At 38.9% G+C, this 22617-nt stretch overlaps 1 protein-coding gene across 1 annotated transcript in view; it reads right to left on the bottom strand.

Annotated features, from left to right (window-relative positions):
* Positions 1-22617, bottom strand: part of MALRD1 (MAM and LDL receptor class A domain containing 1) — a 573786-nt gene that overhangs the window by 471620 nt on the left and 79549 nt on the right. The window contains exons 12-13 of the mRNA XM_055545367.1: positions 20423-20520; positions 2830-3003 (exon numbers count right to left, since the gene is read on the bottom strand). Of these exons, the coding sequence (XP_055401342.1) occupies positions 2830-3003; positions 20423-20520 (272 nt within the window). The remainder of the gene's footprint in view (positions 1-2829; positions 3004-20422; positions 20521-22617) is intronic.

Raw genomic sequence — 22617 nt, 5'->3', positions numbered from 1 at the left:
ATAATATCAATGTATTCAATAAAAACACATGTTATGTATGTGTGTGACTGTGTATTTATCTATCTTATAAAATGTGTATAAAATCTGCACTGATTCACACCAGGATGTTAACACAGACCCCGATTCCTTACCCACAGTCTTTGAGTCCAACTAGGATTTGAAATCTGAATAGTTCAGAGTTGTGGATGTTCATCTTAAATGTATCATGATGCCCTCAGAGAGACCGAGGGCAGCTCTCTATCATCAAACCCATCACTAAATGAACTGCTTAACAGTGGTTCAGCTCAGGTTAAATTTTGTCTCTAAATTTGTTTTTCAAAAGCTTATTGCTTTCCAAATTTTGACTTTCTAAATTGCTGCTTAGAGACTGTGGACCTATAATAGCCTTCTGAATGGTGAAATCTGAGAAAACAGTTCTTTTTCTTTTCACTGACTATAGTTTCTAAAACAAGCCTTTACTACAGCCAATTAACAGGATTACATGAGACGGAACAGAAAGAAAGTGAAGTCGCTCAGTCATGTCCAACTCTTTGCGACCCCATGGGCTGTAGCCTACCAGGCTCCTCTGTCCATGGGATTTTCCAGGCAATAGTCCTGGAGTGGATTGCCATTTCCTTCTCCAGGGCATCTTCCCAACCCAGGGATCAAACCCAGGTCTCCCGCATTGTAGACAGACGCTTTACTGTCTGAATCACCAGGGAAGACAACAGAACAGAGGCACAGGCTAAAACCCTTACCTTCCCAGGGCAAATTAAACACGGCTGAAGCCTAAAGCAAGAACCCAGGGCCATTCACTCCCCTCCAAAGCCAGAACAATTAAGAAGAACCTGGGACTTCCCTAGTGGTCCAGTGGTTAAGACTCCGTGCTTCCAGGGCAGGGGGCACAGGTTTGATCCCTGGTTGGAAAACTAAAATCTCATATGCCGCACAGTGCGGCCAAAAATATACTAAAAAGAAAAAAAAAGAAAAGAGGCTGACTGGTGCTGACTGGGACCCCTCGGGTTAGGAGAGAGAAAAACCAACACAGGATGCTGATTCACCACGGAGGGGAGCGAAGGGAGAAAGAGAGCACCAGAGTGTTTGCCAAATTATAAAATCTCGTCAAACCCTGATCAATCCACAAACTAGTTAATACGTCCCCCAGATAATAAAGAGCAATCTCAATTTTCACTGCAAAACAAAGACAAAAGAAGAAATATTAAAAAAAAAACAAAACACCTATACTATGCTAAAACTCTTCAATAATAAGTGACAGGTTAATGAAGCCCAGAAAGAACAGTATGAGTTTCAACTGCTAATATTTCTCAAAGAGTCAGTTTCAACAAAGAACATTCTGGTTTTTGTATTTTGTTTTTTATTAAGATTTTAGAGCACCTTTAGGGACAGTTTTAGAGCACAGTTTAGAGGAAGGTACAGAGGGTTCCCACACACCTCCTGCCCCCAAGCATCCATGGCCTCCTCCATCATCATCACCCCCCATCAGAGGGGGGCATTTGTTACAACTGAGGAGACAACAGTGATACATCATAGTCACTCATGATAAGATGTTTTCCCCAAAGGTTGAGTTTTCGATTCTCTAGCAGTTGGTTGTTCTCTGGGTGGGGCTGTTTATTCTGAGGTGAAGTATTATTTTAAATTTAAACAAATTAATTTATTTCTTGGCTGCACTACATCTTCATTGCTGCATACAGGCCTTTGCTACTTACAAAGAGTGGGGGCTAATCTCTACTTGCCACGTGCAGGCTTCTCATTGCATTGGCTTCTCTTGTGGAGCACAGGCTTTAGGTGCCCTGTGGCCAGTGGGATGTTAGTTCCTGGACCAAGAATCAAACCATGTCCCCTGCATTGGCAGGCAGATTCTTAACCACTGGATCACAGGGAAGTCCTTATTTTAAATATATCCCTGAAGGTTCTAAAGGCATCTTCTCCAAAATAGTTTGTTCTCCCTGTTCGACTTCTGTATTTGCCTCAGTTAGGAAGTGAGTAGCAGATGAGATGTGCTATTTTTCAGAGGCTTCAAACACCCCAACACACCTCCATGCACCCATTTACAGAGAGAAAATCAGAAGCATGGAAGGATTAAACAATTTCCCCCTGACTATATACCAGGGTTTGAACCTCAGGCTAAAGAGCCCATGTTCACAGCCACCGTTTTAGCTACATTTTCTTTAATACTCAGCTTCCCCAAATATTGCTTTTATTATCACTGTGGTTTTCACAGATTGGGAAATCTGAAGCTCAAAAGTATAATGTATACAGTCACTTAGCAACCCTTGGGTTAAGCAGAGATGGGAACTCAGACCATCTGACTGATGGCAGTGTGTGCTCCTCTAATTCCACCACCCAATCTAGTTACTAAACTAGCTCTTTTCAAACATCATCCAGAAGGGAGTCATGTCCAGAAGGGTGGAAGCTGGGGCACTCATCTGATAAGCTACAGTTTCCTTCTTTCAGTATTTAACCAAGAAAATGACATAAAAGTGTGATAAAAATTCTCAGTATTAATGGACAGCAAATAGGAGTGCAGCTCAGATTTTTTTCACTACCTCATGTACTCCGCCATCCTTATTTAAGAAAAATATTTTCCCGTTACATTTCTCTTCTCTCTGCCATCCTGTTCAATCCTTACCTCCACTTTTGCTCTGCTTCCACAAGTTAAGTCGTGAGTACTTGGTCAAGATAACTTCTCGACTTATCTCTGACTGTGAATATGCTTGCTTTATTAACATCAGATAAACTTATGGGACATATGTGTTCTACTGTTGTCTGGGAAGATCAGCATTAAATAAGCATCTTCTTCTGAGTTGTATTCATCTCTTACATGCTTACCTGAAAAGGGAGAGTAGATTCTCCAGCCTTTGCAATGAGATTGATTTTTGCTTGTCGCCATTGAGATTCAGAGATTCCGATTAGATCACTGTGCTTCTGCAAATCCCCATTCAGAGATGTTCTTGTAAAAAGCGAGAGACGTGAATGCTGAGACAAACGATACCAAAACTGCACCTGGTGAAAAGTGTGTTTGAGTGATATAAATATTCCATTTACTTATGCCCAGTAGATCTTCTATAATTAAAAATACCCAAAATTACTTTGGTGTTCAATATCATCTTCTTAATTCTCCTCCAAATATGTAGACCCAGAAAATGCTAAGTACATCTTCTGCCAGCCTTTGTGGCCCCTCCTTAAGAAAAGGCTCAAGGCAGTTACATTAACTGGTATTTTAAACACATGCTATAGAGCTGTCTCAAGACATGGGACACCAGCATCCTGCTCAGGCAAGTATGAGGACAAATATTTGTCTACATCATTAGGGAACACTTTTAGGATCCTTTTCTCTTGCTTTCTTACTTCTTACGAATATAGGAAGACACACGTTCTATATCTGACTCAAATTACAAAATCACATACTGCTATTCATTCTCTTTGATGTCTTCAAAATTTCCTCAAGTAAAAGCAGACTGCAAGGAATACTTTTTCATGAATTCCTTCTTTGTTGTGACCTTAGCAAAAACCTTGGGAGATCACACAGTACTGTTTATCAATAATTTGATCTAACTAGAAAATGTTCTTTTTGAGGTTAGGGAGCCCAGATTTGATCATTTTGTTTCCTACTCACCATGAATGGTGGCACAATGTAAAGGACTGACAGGTTAATGAGGTGGTGGAGTAACAGCGAGGATTATTTTAGGTGCTGACTGCTGCAGCTAGAACATGGAATTCAGCACTATCACCAACCAGTATTTACTGACCATCTACTAAGCACTGCACACAGGCAAGTTGAAAAGTAATTGCCTCAGTGGTTGGATGATATAATACAAAATATATCAAGAAAAAACCCCCACAAAACCAGGTGCAGACACAGCAGCAATTTTTTCTTCCTCTCATTATGCCATGGAGTTCTAATGCTTCATGTTTCAAAGACAGAGCATTGTTCAGAGATGAGGCTCCTGAGAAATGAAATCCTTCTCTTTTGACTCAAAGTGACTCCTTTTCAGTTTCACTACATTTTAAATTCCTGCTTTTTTTTTTTCCTTTCCCTTCATCACTGGACTTTTACCTTGCTGCATGTACAGGCATGATTACACGCATTATTTATTTATTTATTATCCCATTTATGTCATTGTGGGTACCAATTTCAGTGGAGATGAAAGTTGAAAAAAAATGTGTAATGTCTTCTAAAAAACTGTTTGAAACATCAAGCATTCTCTGTTTCAAAGTGGTACACATTTTTTTTCAGTGTCTACTGAATTGCCATCGCTTGGTCAAAGCATCCTTTCTGATCATCCATTTCATATCAGATTTTACCACCAAGCTCACCTACACTCAGGTCTTGAGGCAAACCAAGAAACGTAAAGTCAAATGGAACTGTTTAATTAAATTCTGTGGAAAGGGAGGCTACAGGGTCCCCTACCACAATTAAATTTTAGATCCCTGCTACAGTTTCAGCATGTTCCAACTTTGTAAATATTCAAAACAGAGCTTTAAACCTAGTTGAAGAGTTGTGCGTGCCGCACCAGAATTTCAAGCTGTCAAATTGTCACTCAGTACATTACCCGTGCGAGGTTAATAGTGCATTAAGAGTAAATGCCAATGGGATCCATATTCAGTTGGATAAGAGCTTAGAACTTCACATTTAATTTACTTTTTAAAAGTGAATTGGCTTTATAGAGATTTGAGGAGAATTGTTTAGTTTGGTATAGACCAAGAAACCTCCCAGAGTCTTTCCAAATTTAATACTGGTCAGGGTGAAAATACTGTACAAAAGTTAATACAGCTATGACTTTAGACAGGCACGTAGTCAACATATGTGGTTCCCACTGTAATACATGTTCAGTTCAGTTCAACTGCTCAGTCGTGTCCGACTCTTTGCAACCCCATGAATCACAGCACACCAGGCCTTCCTGCCCATCACCAACTCCCATACACTGGAGAAGGAAATGGCAACCCACTCCAGTGTTCTTGCCTGGAGAATCCCAGGGGCGGTGGAGCCTGGTGGGCTGCCGTCTATGGGGTCACACAGAGTCGGACACGACTGAAGTGACTTAGCAGCAGTAGCAGCAGTGTGACATTATGTCATGAACTCAAAATCACAATGCACGTTGTTAATTCCTCATAGAACCAACTAGGGCAATTTGTATTTAGTAGGTATTCAGTTAATAGGTACTAAAGAAAAGAAGGAAGTTTGAGTGGGACTATCAGCATTAGTGTTAAAGTAAATGTTTATAGGACTTTCTTGGTGGTACAGTGGATAAGAATCCCCCTGCCAATGCAGAGGACACAGGTTCGATTCCTAGCCCAGGAAGATTCCACATGCCATAGAGCAACTAAGTCCATACACCACGAGGACTAAAGCCCGTGTGCCTGGAGTCTGTACTCCACAAGAGAAGCCACCGCAATGAGAAGCCTGCTCACCGCCACCAAGAGTAGCCTCTACTCGCCACGAGAGAAAGCTCCCGCAAAGCAACCAAGACCCAGCACAGCCAAAAATAAATAAATGTCTAAAGACCTTCAGAGAGAGTGATAAAGAGAAAACCCCACGCCCCACCATGTATCATAAAATGTACAAGGAATCAGGTGTCCTTAGGGACCTCAAAGTTTTATGGGAGAGAATGAAAAGGAACAATTAAGCATATAATGACAAGCATATGAAAACAGTGTGGCTATTTACATGTAAATGAATTCAAGAAAATGACAAATTCACTCTCTCTGTTATCATCACATTTTAAATGCTCAATAGCTATTTGTAGCTAGTGACTTCCATAGTGGATGCAGAAGACAATTTCATCACAGAAAATTCTATTAAAAAGAACTATCAAGCATGTATATTAAAATCATGTTGTTGTTCTTATTGTTTAGTCACTAAGTCATGTCTGAATCTTTGTGGCCCCATTGACTGCAGCCCACCGGGCTCCTCTCTCCATGAGATTTCCAAGGCAAGAATACTAGAGTGGGTTGCCATTTCCTTCTCCAAGGGATCTTCCTAACCCAAGGTTTAAACCCACATCTCCTGCACTGGCAGGTGGATTCTTTACCACTGTTACCAGGAAAGCCTATATTACAATGATACCAACCATTTAAAATGTATTTATTAATTATCATTTAAAGGAAACTACTATCTTGATTTTTGTCTGATTCACTAAAAAGCAGGGATATAGGGACTTCCCTGGTGGTTCAGTGATTAAGACTCTGTGCTCCCAATGCAAGGGGCAAGAGTTCAATCTCTGGTCAGGGAACTATGACCTGGTGTGTGCCCCTGCCAAAAAAAAAAAAAAGCAGTTATATAAAATGTTAATATTAAAGGCTTGCTTTTATTTCTTCTGGGTTTTCAGTAAGTTGTATATCCATAGCTTGGATTGTATGTACAGGGTGACTATGCAAGACACTGAATCAATTTATTCAAGAGAATTTTATGTGGTTTAAAAAGCTTCCAACAAAGCAATTCCTTTAATTGCAAATTGGAGAGAAAAGAAATGAAGCTCAAATTAATTTACTGTTTTTAATTGTATTCTCTGATTTTATATTATTTGTATATAGTTTTTAAAAATACTGCATCATTCATTTTACTATAAAAAGAAAGGACATCTTACCGAGTGACTTATACTATTAGTTACTGAGTGCAGGCTGAATAACTAATCTTGCTACTCTGTTTCTACAGGGCCCTGTGATATTCCCAGAGGAAAGGCCAATCTCTACAAAACAATATGATTAGGAACAAATAGGAATTACTTATTAGGAGAAGGCAATGGCACCCCACTCCAGTACTCTTGCCTGGAAAGTCCCACGGACGGAGGAGCCTGGTAGGCTACAGTCCGTAGGGTCGCTGAGGGTCTGACATGACTGAGAGACTTCACTTTCACTTTTCACTTTCATGCATTGGAGAAGGAAATGGCAACCCACTCCAGTGTTCTTGCCTGGAGAATCCCAGGGACGGCGGAGCCTGGTGGGCTACCGTCTATGGGGTCGCACAGAGTCGGACACGACTGAAGCGACTTAGCAGCAGCAACAGATATAACAGGACATTATTTAGAAGCTCAAAATAATGTCTTCCTTATTTCTCTTTGCTATTTCATTTGATTTGGGTTTGTCTCCAATCGGAACTCTACTCTTCAGATTTTCTGCTTTTTTCCTCAACTTTCTTATGCTCTTGACTCCTTTTGCTTCCCTATGAGGGAGCTTATTGGTCAGATCTTCATGTCTTTTCTCATTTTCTCCAAATGTGCAGTTATCTCTGTTTTCTCGGCCACAAACATCGCCCCCGTCTGGTGTTTCCAACACCTGTTGTAGCTTCATGCAAAAAAATAAAACATGCATACACCAAAAAAAAAGAGAAAGAAACAAGATATCTGTAACTCCTCAAAACTCAGCTGGGAATAAGTCCATGTAGTAGAGGGGGAGCATTCATCTCTCTCTCTCATACATCCCCCTTTAACATTACCAGAATACTGGAGTACAAGAAATCTGGAGTGGGTTGCCATGCCCTTCTCCAGGGGATCTTCCTGACCCAAGGGATTGAACCCAGGTCTATTATATTGCAGGCAATGCATAGAGACCTGGGTTCAATCCCTGGGTTGGGAAGATCCCCTGGAGAAGGACATAGCAACCCACTTCAGTATTCTTGCCTGGAGAATCTCACGGACAGAGGAGCCTGGTGGGCTACTGTCCATAGAGTCACAAAGAGTCAGACGTGACTAAGTGGCTAACACTACTACTATTCTAGTGATTCTTATGCCTCCTAGTCATAATGATGCTTTTGACCGACTTTTTTATCTGAATGAGCTTAAGTGGAAGTTTGAAGTCTTCAATAAAATATAATCTTTTCTCATCTAAATGATTAATCTGGGTTTTAACCATGTCCAATAAGAAAGAATATCTGCTCAACCTTTCCCCAAAATCCATTGTTTCCTCTAGAATATCTAACATGTATGCATGCATGCAAAGTCGCTTCAGCTGTGTCCAATTCTGTGTGCCCCGCAGGGCTACAGCCTGCCAGGCTCCTCTGTCCATGGGACTCTCCAGGCAAGAATACATCGCAACCCACTCTAGTTCGACCCAGGGAACAAACCCCAGTCTTCTACATCTAACCTGCACTGGCAGGCGGGTTCTTTACCACCAGCACCACTGGGGAAGCCCAGGATCTCTAACATGATCTAATCCTATCCTTGGAGTAAAGAGAACAGAACAAATCATGATTGCACCATTTCAAGTCCCACCACGAATTTCCTAAATTTCTCTCTGATAAGACTTCATCACTCTAGTAGGGGAACATGATAAAACATGGCCTCTTAAAACTCATTGAGAGAGTTGCTACAAGTGGGTTATCACTGTTACATTTTATATTGTTAAATGTTTTATATATATATGTTATATATCTTATATATGTTTAATGTATGTGTTGTTACATTATACATTACATATGATTACAGATAATATTGCATATTGGGTTTCCCTGGTGGCTCAGATGGTAAAGAATCTGTCTGGAATGCAGGAGACCTGGGCTTGATCCCTGGGTCAGGAAGATCCTCTGGAGAAGGTAATGGCTACCCACTCTGGTATTACATATATTATATTTTTATCATGCTGTGAAGCACTTAACACTGAACTGCTATTAGTATCCTTCACTAAATTCTATATTTTGGCAAATATTTTCTATATTATGACGAATGTGTTTCTATTGTCCCTTTATTATCCACATGGAGTATGGAAGTAACAGGTGTGCACTGAGTCAGAGAAAGAACATTTACACTTGTATGTGTGCACTCAGGAGTCTCAGAAGAACTATTTTTCTTTTGTTTTTTAATTCCTTGAACCTGAGCCAAATGACAACTCACATGTCTCTCTCTGCACTAGCTGAGTTTGAATACTTCGATTCAAACATGTAGCCTGGCCCTCAAACTTTATTTTTGGAACCATTCTATCTTTTGTTTCATCAATCTTTTTCCTGATATACCCATTCACTTTTTTTTTTAATTTTTAAGAATATTTAAATTAAAGACTATTAGAATAGCAAGTATGTGTTGGGGAATTTAGAACAAACAAAAGACAAACAGATAAACTGTTAATAGCATTGAAAGCAAAAGCTTCGTGTTATCAATCCTGCTGTATTTAATTGTGAAGTGAGATATTTGGTCTTTCAAACAGTAACTCAAATATGAGAGCTCAGAAAATATTAATATTCTCACAAACCTCTTTCATATTCTATATTTCCTGATTTATTAAAAACAGTAACAGTATTTCAACAGCAGTAAGAAATACTAGCTTCTGGCTTCCACATGTCCTGTGTGTCCTATCTTCTGACTATTCTAAGGAAAAATGCCAAATTTCCACCAGTGACTAAAGGAGCTTTTGAAGCTTTTAATAAAAGTCCACACCTTGAGTACTGCATAGTTACAGGACCAATTCTGTATGTCGATGGCATGTGTAGTCTATACATAAAGTACAAGGTAATTCATGCAAAATAACCCTAAAAGTCTGTTAGAAAAAGTTTCAAAAGAAAGCTTCATATTCCTTTAAAGTCCTTTCAAAAACATATTCTTAGCTGTATTAGCCTGATATGATTATGTAGAAGAAAAATCATATAATTTCATAAAATGAAAGCTTTAATCATATCAAAGCTCCCCACTTTGGTTATCTCACTGCCCCTCTTTATTATTTTATTACAAAGAACATCTGCTATTCCATGAATACAGCTATGATCAATAGGTTCCAATTAGGAAGATCAGCTGCATTTTCTGGTTATTGAAGAAGATAAGAATTTGTTCTGTTAGCTTATTTTGTAACTTTCATGAAAGAAAGAAACACACATTACCACAGACTTCTAAAAAAGTAATAGTATATTCTTAGAATACTCCTATGGGAGAGAACCTTGGCTATGCACATCTCAGACTATGAATAACCTATAACAATTGAATAATAATTCTAAGCTGGAAAGTACTATGAAGTAACCCAAATATCCACCCTTCTAACTCAAATATTCCTAACATTCAAGCAGATGCAGTTAAAAGGGAACAAAAACTTCCTCTGGCAGTCTTCCTCTGTAACCTCTTATTTTTCCACAAATCAAGGCAAGCCCCTAAATTAGTGTCTGAGAACAAAGGTGGAGGACTTTGTTCTGAGAGACAAACAACAAATCATCTACATTGCTCATTGTTTTACTGAGGCTCCACCCCAATAGCTCCCATAGGTAAGCTCCAAATTTAAGCCACAATAAAGAAAAATGTCCTCAAGTGGAAACAATCATAAATTGTGGGTCAATCCCAATGACCACAAATTAATGGCTACCCACACAAACAGGAAATGCAAATCATCTTGAAAAAGAAGAGAGCTGTATGATTTCTTAATGAGTCTCAGAATTTCTAATAAGTTCTTAATGTTAGTTTTCATACTTGTGTAAGAGAGGCAGAATTAATACATTCCATTCCTTTTTATCCAGTCTTTAATGAATTTAACAACAGCAGTTGCATTACTTTGGTATGTGATCTTGAATTAAAGTTCAGTAAGTCTGTAAAGTGCTTTTAAAGAGCAAGTAAATGTTTCACAAGTTCTCCAAAAAAATCTATATCTATCACATCAGATTTAATTAAAATAAACCAAAGGTGAGAGAGTCTAGAGTCCAAGTGGGTGAGATGGAGGTGGAGTTCAGGCCATTGTTTTAATCCAAATTCTCACAAAGATATGGACAACAAAAAAACAAAGGAAAAAAATAAAAAAGAGTAGGACAATCTATTAAGAGTTGCAGGCACTCTCAGTCAGGCTTATATCAAGCTGAAAGTATAATTAAATTTACACCTCTGAATGATCTGTAATTTATCACCAGGAATGCCTGAATTAATTCTGTAACCCTGCATTTCCAGGCAATGAATTTAGTGTGTGGGACTACTGATCCCTTCATTATTTTCTGATAAGTAAAGGGAGAAAAAGAAAGCTGAAATCTACAGGCTCAGAGACATGTTAGAACTCTCAAAAGGATAGAAACTTCTAATGGAAACATTAGTGTTATGGAAAAATGGAAGGATTATGTTTATTGAACACCTACTATGGCCCAAATACTTTCCCAGATCCTTTATTTAATCACATTTGAATTCTCACAGCCATGTGAAGAAGGTGTACTATCACTACGGGTCCAGCCCCGGCTGATCCAGGGTATTCGAAGCAGGGACGGCGTCGGCGACTTATTTAATTATTTATTCATCAAAGATATAAAGAGTAATAGAATAAGGATAGCTCAGTGAGGAAATTCAGTGGAGAAAAGCGGCTGAAATAAGGATAGCTCAGTAGGAAAATTCAGTGGAGAAAAGAAGCTGAGTGGCTTGGTTTACGCGGAAAATCAATATAACCCATGACACCAGGTTAGCTCTGACCACGGAGGCCGCAGGCGCCCTCTCAAATAGCGGAAGGTGCCCCACCTTAGACACCTTCTCGAGTGGGTCTTAGAAGCCCAGGCAAATAAATGGTCGCAGAGGACATCCGCGCTCCAGATGGACACTCAGCTGGAATTTGGGAGAGAGAGTGACATGGGGAGACCAAGTTTCAGTGAACAAGGCCCGCACTTTATTTTCCAAAGTAGTTTTTATACCTTAAGGTATGCATAGAGGATAATGGGGGAAGGGGTAGAGTCATGCAGCAAGCCAGGCTTTCTTCCTGCAAACTTATCATATGCAAAAGTTCAGGTAATTGACATCATCTTCTGGCCCGGAGGCCTGTTAACATTTTAAGAAACTTATCTTTCTCTAAAGGTGATTATTCCAAAGTCAGGCGCCAGCCTTCCAAAAAGCATTGGACAAAGCGGCATTTTACATTTCTATACACCCATTATATCAATCAATACACTGCCAAGGACACAGTAGGTAAGGAGTATGGAGACTTAGCAGCAAACATTGGCCCAACAAGTGAAAAACCCTTCACCAATACATTTTCTAATCAATCTTTTAACTACTCAAAGGAATCTGTGTTTAGGCAGTTTAGAACATCTCCTGCCTCTCACAGTTGGGAGGCTCTGAACAATCACAAGTGGCCGGAAAAACCCATTCAGGCAGGCTAGAGGATTTCCAAAGGAGTTTGTAGGTTAAAACACTGTCACACCCAGGAATTATTAACTGGAGCTGTAAGCTAACTCTTTTTCCAGAGAGAGGTAGTGGGGGACAGCCCCCCGTAAAGTCAGAGGTGTAGGTGAAAGCACAAAGCAGAAAGTAGGCAGACTCTGGTTTTGGGGGTAGATGTTCGAGAATTTCCAGGGGGACTCCTGAGGCTCGATCCCGCCTTTGCGTATGCCGAGCCTCCTTCCTCATGACCTTTGTCATGGGTGGAGTGCCTCACGCTGGCTCTCAGCAGTGATAGAATTCCAGTTGAGCTATTCCAGATCCTCACTCAATATGCAATATGCCGGCTCCCAGCATCTCCCCCGTTTTTATTTCTTAAAACAGCCAGAGGCAGCTCAGTCGCGAGCTTCTGAATGTTCTGTCGAAGAATCCTGACAATACAAGGAAGAATGAATATGAGAAGCAAAATTAAAGCACCGGCAGCGATGTATCCAAGGATATTAGACAGAATGTTTTTTCCTGAAATGAAAGTTAGAGAAGGTGTGAAAAAAGTCATTAGCTGCGGTAAAATCCAGTCGAGAGTGTTTCAGGGTCTAGATTTGATTATGAAGTTTCCCTAAGTCCAGGCCAATGTCAGAGCTGTTCCAAACACCTGAGATATGATTTGTAATTTTTTTTTTTTTCCATTTATAATCTGTCTCATTTACCTTTAAAGATGTCACGCATATCCACCGGTAATCAGCGTGGCAAGACAAAGCCATTTTCACTTTTAAAGCCTGTAAATCAGTCCCAATATGCATTATTGCCTCTTCTAAGGCGTCTACTCTCATCTCTAATTTCCTATCTATAGCTTCTTGTGTTGTTAGAGTTAGTGAAACATTTTTAGACATGGTATCAACATATTGGGCAGTATGCACTTGTTGAGTCAATGATATTGCTGCCACAGTAACAGAAGTAATTGTGGTTATTAAAGCTGATATTCTTAAAATAAGTAAGCCCACAAATCGTCGCAATCACATTAAATCTTGAAGTTGTTGTAATACAGCAAGACTATAGTTATATCAATAAGTGGTTACATTATAAGATAAGGTGGACGTTGTAACACTACAAAGGAGCAAACATTATATTGGGGGTTTAAACAAGATGAGAGCATACATTGTTCACAGGTCACTACATTGGGTCCACCAGTTTAAAGTCACATGTACATTAAGTTTTCCAGAATCGTTGGTAAAGAGAAAAACATAAGGAGAGGGTAGACAAGCCAAAACAGAATAAGTAGAATTATTTTCTGGTTGGAGTTCGCGCTGCAACAGCCCCGTCGGTCCCGCCGGGATCTCGATGTTTATCTTGTCTCCCCTTCTGGCGGGCTCCTCTTTTGTGATCGAAGCAGTGAGTGAACTGGATGTCTGGGGGTCTGCAACATGGCGAATCAGCCTGTCTAAATTGAAGAATCTGCATTCTGTGGAAAAATACACGCACATCCTCGACCGCTAGTTAATAATGGGTCAGGACCCTTCCATTGTCCTGAGAGGGCCTTCCATTTGACTAATGGTTTTGCATTTAATTGCTCCAGGCACCAATGACGAAGCATTGCAATAGTTCTGGCTGAAATCAGTATTTAAAATATTTATTACGAAAAGAGCATGTTGCAAGATTTGATGGGGAGAACTATACTTAAACTCCCCTTCTTTTAGTTTTTGAATTTGGATTTTTAATGTTTGATGCACTCTTTCAACAATGGCTTGTCCCTGTGGGTAATAAGGGATGCCTGTATTATGTTTAATTTGAAACTTTATACAAAATTTCTGAAAAGACTTAGAAGTGTAAGCAGGAGCATTGTCAGTTTTCAAAGCTTTTGGCAGGCCCAAATATGAAAAACAAGTAAAGAGATGTTGTATCACATCTTTACCTGCCTCTCTGGTACGAGCAGTTGCAATAATAACGTGAGAAAAGGTATCTATAGTTACATGAACAAAGGACAGTTTTCCAAATGAAGAAACATGAGTTACATCCGTCTGCCAGAGTACGTTAGGTTTGAGACCATGAGGATTAACTCCCATAGGTAGATTATTATAAACAGTGGGGCAGTGTAAGCAAGAATGCACAATCTCTGGAGCAGTCTCTCTGGGAATTTGGAATTGATATCTTAAGGCAGTAGCGTATTGATGATGAAGTGAGTGAGAGGCTCTGGCCTCCTCAATCACAGTAGCCACTCTATTTCTGGTTAACAAGTCAGCCAAATCATTAAAGGCATTTAAAGGGCCAGGCAATCCGGAATGAGCCCGAATGTGTCCAATGAAAAATATTTTATTTTTTTTCCAAATTTGTTGTTGTAATTTAGTTAACAAATGAAATATGGTAGTTTTATTTTTAGGCAAAACCGCAGTTTCAATGTGTGGAATCAGCCTGACCACATACTGAGAATCAGAGTAAAGATTAAATTCTTCATCTGCAAACATAGCAAAAGCCTCTATGACTGTTGTTATTTCAGCTCTTTTAGCTGAAGTTTTTTGTGTTTTTAAAACTTTTTGGTGATTTTTAGTAACTATGGAGGCTTTACCATTTGCTGACCTGTCAGTAAAGGCTATCTGAGCATTTGGAATAGGAGACTGTTTACATCTGACAGGAAAAATAACTGGATGTCTGGATATAAAATTCAGCAAAACATGTGAAGGTAAACGATGCAAAAATTTGACCAAAATAGTTTCTTATAGCAATCTGCCAATTTTCAAACATTAGAAGCACATCAAGTTGTTCTTTATTATATGGAATTACAATTTTTGATGGCTCTTTACCAAATAATTCAATGTTCTGCTTTTTTTCTTTAATATCAAAGTAGCTATCAATCCTGGATAAGAAGCCGCTACTTTTTTAGTTTGAGCGGGAAGATGGACCCACTCTAGGGAGCCGTTTTGCCATAAAACCAATTTTTTGTCTGGCTTCCCCAATTACACCTATGGGGGTTTTATGGCAAAGGAATTGTCAAGCAGTTGTCAATTTAATTTTTTAATTTTTAAAATTTACATTTTAACAACATGAATTTAAAGATATGTTAATTTAGGTCTAATGTCTAGTTTAGGTCTCTGTACAAATTTAAATAATAAATGTATAACCTCCTTATCTCATTTTAGTATATAGATATACCTAAATGCAAAATGTATTTATATATGTATTTATATATGGCAACAAGTATAAACTTATTGACATAATCAATATACTTGAATTAATCTTTATAATTAATATGTTAATTAATATATATTACAGCAATACAACACATACACAGCTAATACCAACCAACACAAACCAATGTACTGCAATAATACATGTCACACATATGTAATTATACAGTATATAGAACATATATCATCACAGCACATCAATCTATACCAATTAATATCAGCCACTCACACACATTATATTACTGCAATATATATTTAATTATACAGTATATATATAATATGCATATATAGCATACAAATTAATTAAGTATAGATCTATAATAGAATTAGGTATACCTTTATTATATTTTATTTATACCCATACCTAATTAGGCAAACTGTAATTATGCAAATATATTTATATTATGTATTTATAACAACATATAAAGTATTGTTAATTGTATCGCCTGTTGATGACTAAGAAATTGAGAAAACCCTTCTCTGAGTATCTCCTATTTGAGACAGCACGCCCCTCCCCCATAGGGTAAAGGGGAGCATAGGAACTACATAGGGTTGGAAAGTTTCACAGGTATCCTCAAACTTCTAATCTAACATTTTTGAACTTTTAACTACTGTGGGGGCTTGAGGGCAAATGAAACAAAATTTGACTCCTGAAATCTATCAGGGCAACTTGCCAATCATCACTATTTTGTAAAAGACTTGCAGTTGATCCTTATTAAATGGAATTACTATATTTGCTACTTGTTTTCTAAAAGGTTTCACACTTTTTCCCTCTTTTTATAATTAATTGTGCCACCGAGCTGGGATAAGATAAAACTATTTTTCTTGGAGTCACTGGTAGATGGAACCAATGGGCCTTTTTGTCACAAGCACCCTGTAGGTATATGTTTTTTGGCAAGAATAATTTAATCTCATCTTTTAGTAATATTAATCGTAATTAACTGATCATTTAAAGTCTCATCTACTTTAACAAGAGCTGACTCTGTCTCATTTAGTCAACTTTCTCTTAGAACTGGAATTAGGATCGCTTTTTAAGTAATCAAACAAAGGCTTTAAATCTGCAGTAGTCAGTTTTAAATGTGGGTGTATCCAATTACTGTCCCCTAATAACCCCTAATAATTTTTGGAAATCATTTAAAGTTAGTAAACAATCTCTCTGTAGCTTTAAATGGGCATTATCAATTTTTAAAACTTTTGGCACCTAAATATGAGAAGCAAGCAAAGAGGTGCTGCACAACATCTTTATAAGCTTTTCCAGTTATTGTTTTGTAACCTAAATCTGGTCTATAGCTTTTTAGATGACAAGCAACCATCTAATCTTTGTTTGAATACTTCCAGCAACGGGGAACTCACTACTCTTTAAGGTTTTAAACGCTCCCTCACCTTTTTCTCTACAGCATTCCCACCCTGCATACCACTTTCTCTAATCCCACCAACTCATTTCCAGTAGTATGTGTTGGCCAGGAGCTGGGTCAGTTCTTGTGTCTAATAGCCCTGACATTTTACTTTCTTGAATTAAAAGATCTTTTAAAGGCCTTGGAGCTGTAATTTCCTGCACCCAAAAGGCTAGATGACTAGATCTAAATGCTCTGTGGCTCTTAGCTTGAGAAGTCAAGTTTTTTCCTGTCTGATAAGGTAAAAGCAAAAACTGTGTTATTCTTTGACCTTTATTAATTTGCAGTTTTGGTAGGCTGCGAGATCAAAACTTTAATTTCTCCAATATAATCAGAATCTACTACACCATGCACCACCGAAATTTTTTGACAAGAAAGCGAGCTACGCCCTAGCACAAGTCCTACAATGCCCTCAGGCAGGGGGCCAGCCACTCCCATTGGAATCGAGCATGTCAGGGGTTAATATTGTTGTTAAATCCCCTTACGGTTTTTCTCTTAGCCTGGGTGAGACCCCCCTGAGGGGGTTTTCTCCAAGGAGCACGCTCTGCATATTGTGCATGCAGTCTTGTTTTAAAAGCTCCACTGTTTAAAAAACTTTTTATCTTTTTCAGGCTTAGGCAACACTTTGAGAGGCTTTGGGGGCAAAGTGGGGAACTCTTGGGCCCTGGAAGGCGCAAACGGAGGCGGCGGCGATGGCCTTAAATCAGAAAGTGGTGGATAAGTTTTTTGTTTTTTAAAGGTTTGCGCAGAGCGGGAGGGAGCTCGCCAGGGCACCTGGTCACAGCGTCTCTTACTGTCTTTTTTTTCTCTCTTCTTGCCTTTCTCACTTTTTTCTCACCCTTCTTTTTTCGCTACCCTTCTTTCCTTCGTTTCTTTCTCTTTACCCTCTTCTCTTCCCTAATTTTTTTTTTTCCCTATCTTTTTCTGTGTATCTCCTTTTTTAACTTCCTTTCTCTATCTTGATGCATTCCCTGATTCCTTCCTTCTCCGTTCCTCTCCTTTTCACTCTTTAGCTCTTTCTCTAGATCTTTCTCTATTTTCTTTCCTTTTTTTTTTTTCACTTTTTTTTTCTTTTTTCTTTTTATTTTTCTTTCCTTTTTTTTTTTTTTTTCCGCTTGGGTGAGGCCCCCCTGAGGGGTTTTCTGCAATGAGCAGGCTCTGTATATTGTGTATTTTTTAAAAGCTCCTTTGTTTAAAAGAAATCTTTTTTATCTTTTTCAGCCTTAGGCAATTGTCTGGGAGACTTTGGATGTAAACTGGGGAATTCTTAGGCCCTGGGAGGTGCAAGCGGAGGTGGGGTAGTTGCCTTAAATCAGAAATTGTTGGATAAATTTTTAAAGGTTTGTGTAGAGGGGGAGGGGGGTCGCCAGGGCGCCCGGCCGCAGCGTCCTGTAAGCCCTCTCCTTCCTCGGGAGGTAGAGCACAGTCTCCCTCCTTTCCTTTGTCAATGGCAGAAAATATGATCTGCGCAGAAGGTGGAGACCCACTACCATCCACCGCTATAGCTTCTCCCATAGGCTATCCCACAGCCTCATGAGGAGGGTCCAGAACATTTTTAATCATATTTATAGGATAAGTTTTTAGTTGTTTTTTACCTTCACCCAAGTATCTAAATTAACAGTAGCCTCTTTATCAGTTTGAAGATTACTTGTATAAAGAGTTGCCATTCTTAGTTTCAGTGTTACCCATGTCAGAAAATTAAGTATAATAGAAGATAAAGCTTTTAGCTTTTAAAAGATCAGGCTTTTCTTTGGCCTTTTAAACTTTTTTTCTCTCTAACTCTTTAACACTTTCAACACTTCCCACTCCTACTCGCCCTGTCTATCCTACAGGGGGGTCCGCGGCACCCTGAGTGGGGTCCTATCCGTCCCTAAAATTCAACACTGGGGGAAAGGGTTGGGGACCTACCTTCGAATGTCCCTGTTCGGGCGCCACCTGCCGGGGTCCAGCCCCGGCTGATCCAGGGTATTCGAAGCAGGGACGGCGTCGGCGACTTATTTAATTATTTATTCATCAAAGATATAAAGAGTAATAGAATAAGGATAGCTCAGTGAGGAAATTCAGTGGAGAAAAGCGGCTGAAATAAGGATAGCTCAGTAGGAAAATTCAGTGGAGAAAAGAAGCTGAGTGGCTTGGTTTACGCGGAAAATCAATATAACCCGTGACACCAGGTTAGCTCTGACCACGGAGGCCGCAGGCGCCCTCTCGAATAGCGGAAGGTGCCCCACCTTAGACACCTTCTCGAGTGGGTCTTAGAAGCCCAGGCAAATAAATGGTCGCAGAGGACATCCGCGCTCCAGATGGACACTCAGCTGGAATTTGGGAGAGAGAGTGACATGGGGAGACCAAGTTTCAGTGAACAAGGCCCGCACTTTATTTTCCAAAGTAGTTTTTATACCTTAAGGTATGCATAGAGGATAATGGGGGAAGGGGTAGAGTCATGCAGCAAGCCAGGCTTTCTTCCTGCAAACTTATCATATGCAAAAGTTCAGGTGATTGACATCATCTTCTGGCCCGGAGGCCTGTTAACATTTTAAGAAACTTATCTTTCTCTAAAGGTGATTATTCCAAAGTCAGGCGCCAGCCTTCCAAAAAGCATTGGACAAAGCGGCATTTTACATTTCTATACACCCATTATATCAATCAATACACTGCCAAGGACACAGTAGGTAAGGAGTATGGAGACTTAGCAGCAAACATTGGCCCAACAAGTGAAAAACCCTTCACCAATACATTTTCTAATCAATCTTTTAACTACTCAAAGGAATCTGTGTTTAGGCAGTTTAGAACATCTCCTGCCTCTCACAGTTGGGAGGCTCTGAACAATCACAAGTGGCCGGAAAAACCCATTCAGGCAGGCTAGAGGATTTCCAAAGGAGTTTGTAGGTTGAAACACTGTCACACCCAGGAATTATTAACTGGAGCTGTAAGCTAACTCTTTTTCCAGAGAGAGGTAGTGGGGGACAGCCCCCCGTAAAGTCAGAGGTGTAGGTGAAAGCACAAAGCAGAAAGTAGGCAGACTCTGGTTTTGGGGGTAGATGTTCGAGAATTTCCAGGGGGACTCCTGAGGCTCGATCCCGCCTTTGCGTATGCCGAGCCTCCTTCCTCATGACCTTTGTCATGGGCGGAGTGCCTCACGCTGGCTCTCAGCAGTGATAGAATTCCAGTTGAGCTATTCCAGATCCTCACTCAATATGCAATATGCCGGCTCCCAGCAGACACTGAGTCTCAAAGCATATCATCTGTGGCAGAAGTGAAATTAGAACCAGGTTCATCTGACTCCAAAGTTCCCTTGCCTTCTTCTCTGTTATGCTGTGGGAATGAACTGAGTGTTTTACCCATTGGTCTGTGTTTAGTGGCACCAGAAGGACTAACTGAAAAAATAAAATTCTGAAAATATATTTATTTTTCCTGCACATATTTGTCTTCATTTATTCACCCTTTCATCTTGTTTTCAACAGAATTTGTTAAACTGCTTTTATTTTCCTCAATTATTAGCAACATTTCTGGCGAAAATAACAAGCAGTTGGGACAATGTGTATCCACAGCTTTAAATTATTGAAAGAACTACATGGAAAGAACATAAAATGATAGAAATATTTTTGAATAGGCCCCCCAAACAAAGGGTGCAAGTTATACGCTGTAAATGTCTTTTGGAATGACATGACATTTCCTGTTGAAATAGCTCACACAAATCTCTCAATACATCATGAAAATAGTAGTAAAACATAGGAGGCATTTACTAGCTGGAGTAACCCAAGCCTAACAGTTTATAACCACAGACTAGCCAATGAAAATTCCAGTAATTGGTTACCTGACATGGGGTAGAGACAGTGACTGATTTTGTAAGAACAGGACTTCCAAGCTTGGCCACTGCAGGTGGTTGATGTGCCCCAAAATAAATAAATGATCCTGCAAAAACAAACATAAAGTCATGTGGATAAAAGTTCTTCTCTTGTACATTTGGCGGTTCTTTGCTCTAATAGCTCAACCATGCACACATTCAACTGTCAATCAGATAAAGAAAATTACATTTTTACTTCTTTACCATTAAGTTCCAGAGATAACCATGAATTGCTTTCATATGGATAACACTAAATATTTGAAATAAAATCTCATTGATGAAAAATAAGCTCTTGATCTAAATTCTCTCAATGAACATGTTTTATTGGCTTAACTCAAGTCACGGTTTGAAATTAAATTAAATGAAGCTTCTAAATTTACAATTAGATATTCAGCATGCCCTTAGAAAATTCCTAGGAGATCTTTACTTGTAAATTTCTTCTGGATGTACTGAAAGATGAGAGCCTATAGAATGAGCTTGGTTTCTCCTGGGGCTTACATGTTTGTCATTGTTGTCTGTGCTGGTGGGAATGAGAGCTTAATTAAAGATGTAATCTGAGTGTTAACAAAATAACTGCTTTTAGATTTTAACTACAATGTAAGTGCTAATGGCAAATGTACAGGGGGGATAACATCTCTCAGCAACTCGAAAGATCACACATTCAGAAGAGTGGTCAGGGTAGCTTCCCTGAATAATGAAAATTTACAAGGTAGTCTATGCTGCACAATGTCAAGGTCTGATCCTGCCCTTTGATAATCACAAAATAGTAAAGACAACTATTTTGATGAAATAAAACACATTAAGAAGGGAATTTTCTTAGCCAGATCAACGCTGATTGCACAGAATGAAAAGGATTTCATAATTAAATGTGTTACAGGTACCACCACATGTTTAACCAAACTACCATGGCTGCAAGTCAGCAGTGCAGTCTCTGAGTGAGAAAAACAGAACCCAGTTTCTATGGGCTTTAAATCCAAACACATGTATACCTGTGGCGGATTCATTTTGATATTTGGCAAAACTAATACAATTATGTAAAATTTAAAAATAAAATAAAATTGAAAAAAAAAAAATCCAAACCCAATTGGGAAGGATAATGCCCACTGTTTCCAACTCCAGACTAAGAGTAATAGAAAGAGTATATGAGTTCATTAAATTCTCTATTTCACCTATAGAAGAGTAGGAAAAGATGACTTTGAAAAATTATTCCAGCTTAAAAATCTTCAGGTTCAAGTAAAAATCAACTGAATATTGCCAAAAGACTAATAAAAATTCTAAACATTAACAATATTCAAAGATCTTACTCCTCTGGTCATTTAAAACAATATGGACAATTTCAAACAAGCAGTTAATGAAGGATGAAACACATAAACACTAAAACTCCAAAATCTAAAAGAAGCAAAAGGTTTGAATAAGTTGATTATCCCACAAAATTAACTGGAAAAGTGATAGGAAAACAATCTGCCAGGGTGTATGGCCCACCGTTTATTTTATTTAATTTTTAAAGAATAAATATTTGCACATTACTTTCATATATCACAGGTTTTAGGAAAATATGAACAGTTCCTTGACTCATTTTATGATGCCAGATATCTCTAATGTTAAGAATGATGAAAAGAGAATTAAACTATAGATCAATATCACTCATGATCATAGATACAAAACTCTAATTAAAATGTCTCAATTGCATTTGCAATTCTTAAAAAAAATGCTGTGCCCCGACCAATGAACTTTCCAAGAATAGTAAGTTTGGTTTAACAGTCTTCTCAACATAGTCAATAAGATCAAATTAAAGAGTAAAATAATAGAGTCATATAGAGTGAAAGTGAAGTCGCTCAGTCGTGTACGACTCTTTGTGACCCATGGACTGTAGTTGGCCAGACTCCTCCATCCATGGGATTTTCCAGGCAAGAATACTGGACTGGGTTGCCATCTCCCTCGCCAGGGGATCCTCCTGATTCAGGGATCAAACCCAGGTCTCCTGCACTGCAGGCGGAGTCTTTACCATCTGAGCCACCAGGGAATCCCTTATAAACAAATATTGAAAAGACTCTGAAAAATAGTCATTCATTCCCAATAACCTCAATAAAATGTTAAAAAGAAACAATAAAGATTAATGATCTACCTCAAAATAAATAATGTCTTCAATGGCCAACAACAAAATT

The sequence above is a fragment of the Bubalus kerabau genome, chromosome 13 (assembly GCF_029407905.1).
Source record: "Bubalus kerabau isolate K-KA32 ecotype Philippines breed swamp buffalo chromosome 13, PCC_UOA_SB_1v2, whole genome shotgun sequence".
Classification (NCBI taxonomy): Eukaryota; Metazoa; Chordata; class Mammalia; order Artiodactyla; family Bovidae; genus Bubalus; species Bubalus kerabau.
This window is presented reverse-complemented; position numbering and strand designations above follow the sequence as displayed.